This window comes from Coregonus lavaretus (assembly GCF_964263955.1).
Source record: "Coregonus lavaretus genome assembly, chromosome: 23".
NCBI classification, from domain to species: Eukaryota; Metazoa; Chordata; class Actinopteri; order Salmoniformes; family Salmonidae; genus Coregonus; species Coregonus lavaretus.
Window position 1 is genome coordinate 10,958,899 of NC_140010.1, and position 12,014 is coordinate 10,970,912.

The 12,014-nt window shown below is 43.3% G+C and overlaps 1 protein-coding gene across 2 annotated transcripts in view; it reads left to right on the forward strand.

Annotated features, from left to right (window-relative positions):
• LOC311098948 (complement factor B-like) overlaps positions 1 to 12,014 on the forward strand; it is a 39,078-nt gene that overhangs the window by 12,312 nt on the left and 14,752 nt on the right. For both annotated transcript variants that reach the window (XM_084139505.1, XM_084139506.1), the window contains exons 10-14: positions 10,781 to 10,918; positions 11,026 to 11,135; positions 11,249 to 11,372; positions 11,540 to 11,687; positions 11,771 to 11,847. In XM_084139505.1, coding sequence (XP_083995631.1) covers positions 10,781 to 10,918; positions 11,026 to 11,135; positions 11,249 to 11,372; positions 11,540 to 11,687; positions 11,771 to 11,847 — 597 coding nt within the window. The remainder of the gene's footprint in view (positions 1 to 10,780; positions 10,919 to 11,025; positions 11,136 to 11,248; positions 11,373 to 11,539; positions 11,688 to 11,770; positions 11,848 to 12,014) is intronic.

Sequence of the window (12,014 nt, forward strand, 5' to 3'; positions counted from 1 at the left end):
GGTACTCGTCTGAAGTCGGTACAGCCGATCTGCCAACTTCTGTCTGTAGCGTCCGAACAGTTTGGGCTACACACTAATATTTGCAAAGGTGAGATTCTCACGAACAGAACATGTCGGTTGTTTTGCTCTAAAACGCCCACTGGCCTCACAAGACTCGTCTTAAGGTCCCCTGGTACCAGTGGAAAAAATTAATGGAAGTACAGTGCCTTTGGAAAGTATTCAGACCCCTTGATATTTTCCACATTTTGTTACGTTACAGTCTTATTCTAAAATGGATTAAAACCTCTTATTTTTCAGCAATCTACACTCAATCAATACCCCACAATGACAAAGCGAAAACAGGTTTTTAATTTTCTTTGCAAATGTATACTAAATAAAAAACGGAAATACCTAATTTACATAAGTATTCAGACCCTTTGCTATGAGACTCGAAATGGAGCTCAGGTGCATCCTGTTTCCATTGATCATCCTTGAGATGTTTTTACAACTTCACTGGAGTCCCTGTGGTAAATTCAATTGATTGGACATGATTTGGAAAGGCACACACCTGTCTATATAAGGTCCCACAGTTGACAGTGCATGTCAGAGCAAAAACCAAGCCATGAGGTCGAAGGAATTGTCCATAGAGCTCCGAGACAGGATTGTGTCGAGGCACAGATCTGGGGAAGGGTACCAAAAAATGTCTGCAGCTTTGAAGGTCCCCAAGAACACAGTGGCCTCCATCATTCTTAAATTGAAGAAGTTTGTTACCACCAGACTGAAGCCAGTCCTCAGGACAAAAGGCACATGACAGCCTGCTTGGAGTTTGCCAAAAGGCACCTAAAGACTCTCAGACCATGAGAAACAAGATTCTCTGGCCTGATAAAACTAAGGTTGAACTCTTTGGCCTGAATGCCAAGCATCACGTCTGGACGAAACCTGGCACCATCTCTACGGTGAAGCATGGTGGTGGCAGCATCATACTGTGGGGAGGTTTTTCAGTGGCAGAGACTGGGAAACTAGTCAGGACCGAGGCAAAGATGAACGGAGCAAAGTACTGAGAGATCCTTGATGAAAACCTGCTCCAGAGCGCTCAGGACCTCAGACTGAGGCGAAGGTTCACCATCCAACAGGACAACAACCCTAAGCACACAGCCAAGACAACGCAGGAGTGGCTTCGGGAAAGTCTCTGAATGTCCTTGAGTGGCCCAGCCAGAGCCTGGACTTGAACCCAATCAAACATCTCTGGAGAGACCTGAAAATAGCTGGGCACCAACGCTCCCCATCCAACCTAACAGAGCTTGAGAGGATCTGCAGAGAAGAATGGGAGAAACTCCACAAATACAGGTGTGCCAAGCTTGTAGCATCATACCCAAGAAGACTCAATGCTGTAATCGCTGCCAAAGTTGCTGAGTAAAGGGTCTGAATACTTATGTAAATGTCGTATTTCCTTTTTTTATTTTTAATACATTTGCAAAAATAATTTATAACCTGTTTTTGCTTTGTCATTATGGGGTATTGTTTGTAGATTGATAAGGGAAAAAAACAATTTAATCAATTTTAGAATAAGGCTGTAATGTATCAAAATGTGGAAAGAGTCAAGGGGTCTGAATACTTTCCAAAATGCACTGCATATAAAATCAAATCAAATCAAAATTACCACATGCGCCGAATACAACAGGTGTAGACCTTACAGTGAAATGCTTACTTACACGCCCTTAACCAATAATGCAGTTTTAAGAAAAATAAGTTAAGTAAGAAATAGATAAGTAAAACATTTAAATAAAAATAATTTAAGAGCAGCAGTCAAATAAAATAACAGTAGCGAGGCTACAGAGTCAATGTGCGGTGGCACAGGTTAGTCGAGGTAATTGAGATAATATATACAGTGGGGAGAACAAGTATTTGATACACTGCCGATTTTGCAGGTTTTCCTACTTACAAAGCATGTAGAGGTCTGTAATTTTTATCATAGGTACACTTCAACTGTGAGAGACGGAATCTAAAACAAAAAATCCAGAAAATCACATTGTATGATTTGTAATGAATTTATTTGCAAATTATGGTGGAAAATAAGTATTTGGTCACCTACAAACAAGCAAGATTTCTGGCTCTCACAGACCTGTAACTTCTTCTTTAAGAGGCTCCTCTGTCCTCCACTCGTTACCTGTATTAATGGCACCTGTTTGCACTTGTTATCAGTATAAAAGACACATGTCCACAACCTCAAACAGTCACACTCCAAACTCCACTATGGCCAAGACCAAAGAGCTGTCAAAGGACACCAGAAACAAAATTGTAGACCTGCACCAGGCTGGGAAGACTGAATCTGCAATAGGTAAGCAGCTTGGTTTGAAGAAATCACCTGTGGGAGCAATTATTAGGAAATGGAAGACATACAAGACCACTGATAATCTCCCTCGATCTGGGGCTCCATGCAAGATCTCACCCCGTGGGGTCAAAATGATCACAAGAACGGTGAGCAAAAATCCCAGAACCACACGGGGGGATGACCTGCAGAGAGCTGGGACCAAAGTAACAAAGCCTACCATCAGTAACATACTACGCCGCCAGGGACTCAAATCCTGCAGTGCCAGACGTGTCCCCCTGCTTAAGCCAGTACATGTCCAGGCCCGTCTGAAGTTTGCTAGAGTGCATTTGGATGATCCAGAATAGGATTGGGAGTATGTCATATGGTCAGATGAAACCAAAATATAACTTTTTGGTAAAAACTCAACTCGTCGTGTTTGGAGGACAAAGAATGCTGAGTTGCATCCAAATAACACCATACTTACTGTGAAGCATGGGGGTGGAAACATCATGCTTTGGGGCTGTTTTTCTGCAAAGGGACCAGGACGACTGATCCGTGTAAAGGAAAGAATGAATGGGGCCATGTATCGTGAGATTTTAAGTGAAAACCTCCTTCCATCAGCAAGGGCATTGAAGATGAAACGTGGCTGGGTCTTTCAGCATGACAATGATCCCAAACACACCGCCCGGGCAACGAAGGAGTGGCTTCGTAAGAAGCATTTCAAGGTCCTGGAGTGGCCTAGCCAGTCTCCAGATCTCAACCCCATAGAAAATCTTTGGAGGGAGTTGAAAGTCTGTGTTGCCCAGCGACAGCCCCAAAACATCACTGCTCTAGAGGAGATCTGCATGGAGGAATGGGCCACAATACCAGCAACAGTGTGTGAAAACCTTGTGAAGACCTACAGAAAACGTTTGACCTGTGTCATTGCCAACAAAGGGTATATAACAAAGTATTGAGAAACTTTTGTTATTGACCAAATACTTATTTTCCACCATAATTTACAAATAAATTCATTAAAAATCCTACAATGTGATTTTCTGGATTTTTTCCCCTCATTTTGTCTGTCATAGTTGACGTGTACCTATGATGAAAATTACAGGCCTCTCTCATCTTTTTAAGTGGAGAACTTGCACAATTGGTGGCTGACTAAATACTTTTTTCCCCCACTGTAAGTATTTGATCACCTACCAACCAGTGAGAATTCTGGCTCTCACAGACCTGTTAGTTTTTCTTTAAGAAGCCATCCTGTTCTCCACTCATTACCTGTATTAACTGTACCTGTTTGAACTCGTTACCTGTATAAAAGACAACTGTCCACACACTCAATCAAACAGACTCCAACCTCTCCACAATGGCCAAGACCAGAGAGCTGTGTAAGGACATCAGGGATACAATTGTAGACCTGCACAACGCTGGGATGGGCTACAGGACAATAGGCAAGCAGCTTGGTGAGAAGGCAACAACTGTTGGCGCAATTATTAGAAAATGGAAGAAGTTCAAGATGACGGTCAATCACCCTCGGTCTGGGGCTACATGCAAGATCTCACCTCGTGGGGCATCAATGATCATGAGGAAGGTGAGGGATCAGCCCAGAACTACACGGCAGGACCTGGTCAATGACCTGAAGAGAGCTGGGACCACAGTCTCAAAGAAAACCATTAGTAACACACTATGCCGTCATGGATTAAAATCCTGCAGCGCACGCAAGGTCCCCCTGCTCAAGCCAGCGCATGTCCAGGCCCGTCTGAAGTTTGCCAATGACCATCTGGATGATCCAGAGGAGGAATGGGAGAAGGTCATGTGGTCTGATGAGACAAAAATATAGCTTTTTGGTCTAAACTCCACTCGCTGTGTTTGGAGGAAGAAGAAGGATGAGTACAACCCCAAGAACACCATCCCAACCGTGAAGCATAGAGTTGGAAACATCATTCTTTGGGGATGCTTTTCTGCAAAGGGGACAGGACGACTGCATGGTATTGAGGGGAGGATGGATGGGGCCATGTATCGCGAGATCTTGGCCAACAACCTCCTTCCTTCAGTAAGAGCATTGAAGATGGGTCGTGGCTGGGTCTTCCAGCATGACATGACCCGAAACACACAGCCAGGGCAACTAAGGAGTGGCTCCGTAAGAAGCATCTCAAGGTCCTGAAGTGGCCTAGCCACTTAGAAAATCTTTGGAGGGAGCTGAAAGTCTGTATTGCCCAGCGACAGCCCCGAAACCTGAAGGATCTGGAGAAGGTCTGTATGGAGGAGTGGGCCAAAATCCCTGCTGCAGTGTGTGCAAACCTGGTCAAGACCTACAGGAAACGTATGATCTCTGTAATTGCAAACAAAGGTTTCTGTACCAAATATTAAGTTCTGCTTTTCTGATGTATCAAATACTTATGTCATGCAATAAAATGCAAATTAATTACTTAAAAATCATACAATGTGATTTTCTGGATTTCTTTTAGATTCCGTCTCTCACAGTTGAAGTGTACCTATGATAAAAATTACAGACCTCTACATGCTTTGTAAGTAGGACAACCTGCAAAATCGGCATTGTATCAAATACTTGTTCTCCCCACTGTACATGTGGGTAGAGTTAAAGTGACTAAACAGAGAGTAGCAGCAGCGTAAAAGAGGGGGTGGGGACAAGGAAAACATTCTGGGTAGCCATGATTAGCTGTTCAGGAGTCCGGTACCGCTTGCCGTGCAGTAGCAGAGAGAACAGTCTATGACTAGGGTGGCTGGAGTCTTTTTTAGGGCCTTCCTCTGACACCGCCTGGTATAGAATTCCTGGATGGCAGGAAGCTTGGCCCCAGTGATGTACTGGGCCGTACGCACTACACTCTGTAGTGCCTTGCGGTCGGAGGCCAAGCAGTTGCCATACCAGGCAGTGATGCAACCAGTCAGGATGGAGAGTGTTTAGTACCAAAAATAAGGGGTTAATACATGTAAATAAAAATTAATATTAATAAACGTTTCCTGATCTACCTTATACCTTATACAGTGGGGAGAACAAGTATTTGATACACTGCCGATTTTGCAGGTTTTCCTACTTACAAAGCATGTAGAGGTCTGTAATTTTTATCATAGGTACACTTCAACTGTGAGAGACGGAATCTACAACAAAAATCCAGAAAATCACATTGTATGATTTTTAAGTAATTAATTTGCATTTTATTGCATGACATAAGTATTTGATACATCAGAAAAGCAGAACTTAATATTTGGTACAGAAACCTTTGTTTGCAATTACAGAGATCATACGTTTCCTGTAGGTCTTGACCAGGTTTGCACACACTGCAGCAGGGATTTTGGCCCACTCCTCCATACAGACCTTCTCCAGATCCTTCAGGTTTCCGGGCTGTCGCTGGGCAATACGGACTTTCAGCTCCCTCCAAAGATTTTCTATTGGGTTCAGGTCTGGAGACTGGCTAGGCCACTCCAGGACCTTCAGATGCTTCTTACGGAGCCATTCCTTAGTTGCCCTGGCTGTGTGTTTCGGGTCGTTGTCATGCTGGAAGACCCAGCCACGACCCATCTTCAATGCTCTTACTGAGGGAAGGAGGTTGTTGGCCAAGATCTCGCGATACATGGCCCCATCCATCCTCCCCTCAATACGGTGCAGTCGTCCTGTCCCCTTTGCAGAAAAGCATCCCCAAAGAATGATGTTTCCACCTCCATGCTTCACGGTTGGGATGGTGTTCTTGGGGTTGTACTCATCCTTCTTCTTCCTCCAAACACGGCGAGTGGAGTTTAGACCAAAAAGCTATATTTTTGTCTCATCAGACCACATGACCTTCTCCCATTCCTCCTCTGGATCATCCAGATGGTCATTGGCAAACTTCAGACGGGCCTGGACATGCGCTGGCTTGAGCAGGGGGACCTTGCGTGCGTTGCAGGATTTTAATCCATGACGGCGTAGTGTGTTACTAATGGTTTTCTTTGAGACTGTGGTCCCAGCTCTCTTCAGGTCATTGACCAGGTCCTGCCGTGTAGTTCTGGGCTGATCCCTCACCATCCTCATGATCATTGATGCCCCACGAGGTGAGATCTTGCATGGAGCCCCAGACCGAGGGTGATTGACCGTCATCTTGAACGTCTTCCATTTTCTAATAATTGCACCAACAGTTGTTGCCTTCTCACCAAGCTGCTTGCCTATTGTCCTGTAGCCCATCCCAGCCTTGTGCAGGTCTACAATTTTATCCCTGATGTCCTTACACAGCACTCTGGTCTTGGCCATTGTGGAGAGGTTGGAGTCTGTTTGATTGAGTGTGTGGACAGGTGTCTTTTATACAGGTAACGAGTTCAAACAGGTGCAGTTAATACAGGTAATGAGTGGAGAACAGGAGGGCTTCTTAAAGAAAAACTAACAGGTCTGTGAGAGCCGGAATTCTTACTGGTTGGTAGGTGATCAAATACTTATGTCATGCAATAAAATGCAAATTAATTACTTAAAAATCATACAATGTGATTTTCTGGATTTTTGTTTTAGATTCCGTCTCTCACAGTTGAAGTGTACCTATGATAAAAATGACAGACCTCTACATGCTTTGTAAGTAGGAAAACCTGCAAAATCGGCAGTGTATCAAATACTTGTTCTCCCCACTGTATCTCTCACATAAAGGACAGACACTTCAGAACAAACTTCCTTTTAAAAATGTTTGTGGGGAATATCTGATGTTCCGTGTAGTGAATCTGTTATTGAATGCGTTTGTGTGGGCTAATAGCAGTAAAATAATCGTCAAATAATTGTTTGATATATTTTTGGGATAATTCAAAATCAAATAGCTAAATTATCATTGGTATGACTTTCTTTTAACAATTCCATATAGCATAGTAGAACAAATTTCAGCTTTACATTTTTTATTCATTTGTAAACATAAAAAAATATATATTTCCACTTTGACATTATGGGGTATTGTGTGTAGGTCGGTGACAAAAAAATCTTAATTTAATTCATTTTAAATTCAGGCTGTAACACAACAAAATGTGGAAAAAGTCAAGGGGTTTGAGTACTTTCTGAAGGCACTATAAATATGAATTAAATGTGCATAGAATTTGTTGAAGATTTTGAAAGAAAAAGTCAAATAGGGGGTGCTTCAATTTGTACTGTTTCACTGGGTAACCTGTACGAGTGTGAGGTGTGAAATTAAAATATGTTTTTTGCATATCCCAACTCCCCCGGAGACACCCTCGGAGAGTGGGGTCACAGCCAGGGATCAGCCATTATTGACTGCAACCCTGGAGCAATTAGGTTTAAGTGCCTTGCTCAGGGGCACATCGACCGATTTTTGACCTAGTCGGCTTGGGGATTCGAACCAGCAACCTTTTCAGTTACTGGCCCAACACACTTAACCACTAGGCTACCTACCGCTACGTTTGTTTCCATGTAGTAGACTTAACATGGATGTTAGCTAGCTAGCGTATTTAGACTAATGGTCATTATTTAAACAGACTATTTCCCTTTTCAATCAAAGAACAATACATGAAAGGCCAATGTTTTTAGACATTAACAATGGACAGAAACGATGCTGATATGTTCTTATGTAGATAACATAAGGATATTTGCAATCTGTTGTGCCACATAGCTAGCTAGCTAACCGGCCATGTTAAGTCTATGGGAATACTAACCGGCTAACGTTTATTTTTATTTTTTTATTTCACCTTTATTTAACCAGGTAAGCCAGTTGAGAACAAGTTCTCATTTACAACTGCGACCTGGCCAAGATAAAGCAAAGCAGTGCGATAAAAACAACAACACAGAGTTACATATGGGGTAAAACAAAACATAAAGTCAAAAATACAACAGAAAATATATATACAGTGTGTGCAAATGTAGCAAGTTATGGAGGTAAGGCAATAAATAGGCTATAGTGCAAAAATAATTACAATTAGTATTAACACTGGAATGATAGATGTGCAAGAGATGATGTGCAAATAGAGATACTGGGGTGCAAATGAGCAAAATAAATAACAATATGGGGATGAGGTAGTTGGGTGGGCTAATTTCAGATGGGCTGTGTACAGGTGCAGTGATCGGTAAGGTGCTCTGACAACTGATGCTTAAAATTAGTGAGGGAGATAAGAGTCTCCAGTTCAGAGATTTTAGCAATTCGTTCCAGTCATTGGCAGCAGAGAACTGGAAGGATTGGCGGCCAAAGGAGGTGTTGGCTTTGGGGATGACCAGTGAAATATACCTGCTGGAGCGCATACTACGGGTGGGCGTTGCTATGGTGACCAATGAGCTAAGATAAGGCGGGGATTTGCCTAGCAGTGATTTATAGATGGCCTGGAGCCAGTGTGTTTGGCGACGAATATGTAGTGAGGACCAGCCAACAAGAGCGTACAGGTCACAGTGGTGGGTAGTATATGGGGCTTTGGTGACAAAACGGATGGCACTGTGATAGACTACATCCAATTTGCTGAGTAGAGTGTTGGAGGCTATTTTGTAAATGACATCGCCGAAGTCAAGGATCGGTAGGATAGTCCGTTTTACGAGGGCATGTTTGGCAGCATGAGTGAAGGAGGCTTTGTTGCGAAATAGGAAGCCAATTCTAGATTTAACTTTGGATTGGAGATTCTGAATGTGAGTCTGGAAGGAGAGTTTACAGTCTAACCAGACACCTAGGTATTTGTAGTTGTCCACATACTCTAGGTCAGACCCGTCGAGAGTAGTGATTCTAGTCGGGTGGGCGGGTGCCAGCAGCGTTCGATTGAAGAGCATGCATTTAGTTTTACTAGTGTTTAAGAGCAGTTGGAGGCTACTGAAGGAGTGTTGTATGGCATTGAAGCTCGTTTGGAGGTTTGTTAACACAGTGTCCAATGAAGGGCCAGATGTATACAAAATGGTGTCGTCTGCGTAGAGGTGGATCTGAGAGTCACCAGCAGCAAGAGCGACATCATTGATATACACAGAGAAAAGAGTCGGCCCAAGAATTGAACCCTGTGGCACCCCCAAAGAGACTGCCATAGGTCCAGACAACAGGCCCTCCGATTTGACACATTGAACTCTATCTGAGAAGTAGTTGGTGAACCAGGCGAGTCAGTCATTTGAGAAACCAAGGCTATTTAGTCTGCCAATAAGAATGCGGTGGTTGACAGAGTCGAAAGCCTTGGCCAGATCGATGAAGATGGCTGCACAGTACTGTCTATTATCAATCGCGGTTATAATATCGTTTAGGACCTTGAGCGTGGCTGAGGTGCACCCATGACCAGCTCGGAAACCGGATTGCATAGCGGAGAAGGTACGGTGGGATTCGAAATGGTCGGTGATCTGTTTGTTAACTTGGCTTTCGAAAGGCAGGGCAGGATGGATATAGGTCTAACAGTTTGGATCTAGAGTGTCACCCCCTTTGAAGAGGGGGATGACCGCGGCAGCTTTCCAATCTCTGGGGATCTCAGACGTTACGAAAGAGAGGTTGAACAGGCTAGTAATAGGGGTTGCGACAATTTTCGGCGGGTAGTTTTAGAAAGAAAGGGTCCAGATTGTCTAGCCCAGATGATTTGTAGGGGTCCAGATTTTGCAGCTCTTTCAGAACATCAGCTGTCTGAATTTATGTGAAGGAGAAGCGGGAGGGGCATGGGCAAGTTGCAGCGGAGGGTGCAGAGCTGGAGGCCGGGGTAGTGGTAGCCAGGTGGAAAGCATGGCCAGCCGTAGCAAAATGCTTGTTGAAATTCTCGATTATTGTAGATTTATCGGTGGTGATAGTGTTTCCTAGCCTCAGTGCAGTGGGAAGCTGGGAGGAAGTGCTCTTATTCTCCATGGACTTTACAGTGTCCCAAAACTTTTGGGAGTTAGTGCTACAGGATGCACATTTCTGTTTGAAAAAGTTAGCCTTTGCTTTCCTAACTGCTTGTGTATATTGGTTCCTAACTTCCCTGAAAAGTTGCATATCGCGGGGGCTATTTGATGCTAATGCAGTACGCCACAGGATGTTTTTGTGCTGGTCAAGGGCAGTCAAGTCTGAGGAGAACCAGGGCCTGTACTGGATGTCACCTTGTGTTTGCTGAATGTCCTGAATATAATGTCCTATTGGAACATCCTGGGGACCTTTTTGTAATATTCCATAATGGTCATGCCACAACCTTATAGTAACTTTCCATCTGTAACAATCCAGGACCTGCCAAAAATGTCCCCTTGTGGTCATTTAATGTCTCAAGGACAACGTCTTGTCAGAACCAAATAGGAACCTATTTTTAACATTCCCTAGTGGACATCATAAGACCTTATTTTAACGTTATACTGCGACCAAACCGGGACCTGTACTGAGCGTCCCTTTATGGTCCCAAGGTTAACTTAATGTTTTAATGTTCCTAGAACGTTCTCAGAATAGATGGGATAACAGTGGTATAACTTCTCCTGAAAAACTAAAAGGGTCCTAATGGGACCATCACCGAAGGTCCTAAGGAAGTCCCCTGTTTGCTGGGTGCAATGTACCACACAGGAAATAAGAAGTGAAGGACTTGTGTCGTAGATATCATAAGCTGTCTCTTCTCTTTCAGATATTTATGTTTTTGGTGTGGGGGCAGAAATTAACGAGGAGGAAATCAACAAGTTGGTGTCGAAGAAGGATTCAGAAAGGCATTTCTACAAACTAAAGGATGACACCAAACTGACATCCTTGTTCAAAAAGATTATAGGTCAGTGTAGGATTGAATGGGTGTTCATGTAGTGTGTACAGATTTAATTAGCGCACATCGGTGTACAGTATCATAGGTGTGTTATTTTTCTCTCTGCTTCTCTGTAGATGAGAGTAACAGTATAGGCCTGTGTGGGCTAACCTGGGACCGCGATGGCGTTGATTTGAAGGCTTTCAAACGCCAGGAATATCCTTGGCTGGTCAAAATCTCTGTCGATGTAAGTCAATCAGCAACAAATAAGAGATATTAGAGATACATTTTACATAAAAGAGAAACTACTATGCAGCTAGTGTGTAGGCATGCTACAGTATTTCTCCTTCTTCCATTTAGGTCGGAAGTGAGCATAGCTCTTGCATGGGTGCCCTCGTTACACCTAGATTTGTCCTTACTGCTGCTCACTGCTTCAGGGAGAAGCAGATAAGTAGCATTAAAGTCAACTTCCCTGATCAGAAAGGTACTGTGCTTCTCTGAACTTCCCTGGGCAATGTGTTAATTCATTGTAATGCATTTGTTAAATTCAATTGTAGCTTATTCTCTGATGCCTTTTACCTTGGTTTCAGCACATGGTCAGGTGTGAGGCAAACACCTGATCAAAAAATAAGATCATATATTTGTCTGTAGATTCAGAAATGCCGGTGGAGCAGAAACCTATAATTCATCCAGAATATGATGTCTTTAAGAAGAAGGACAAAGGGGTTTCAGAGTTTTATGACTACGATGTGGCACTCTTGAAGTTGGATAGTGATGTCCAAATGTCTAAATATACCAGGTAAGTCAGGACATGGTAAGCCCAAAATGTGGCATGGTTTGAGGACAGAGGACAACTCTGAGAAATGTATCTGTATTTTGCAGGCCCATCTGTATTCCTTGTACTATATCATCCATCCGTGCATCAGGTCTCCATATTTCAACAACCTGTAAGGCACAGGGTGAGTGATATCATTTATCTAATGACTGTAGGTGTGTCATAACTACAGAAACATAAGCACACAGAATATGAGCAGAAACTATTTATAGCACCAATGATCAATAGGCATGGAGGCAGCACAACCAGATTAAACCATCCTATCCCAGCCCCCAGGACGCCTCTTTCCTT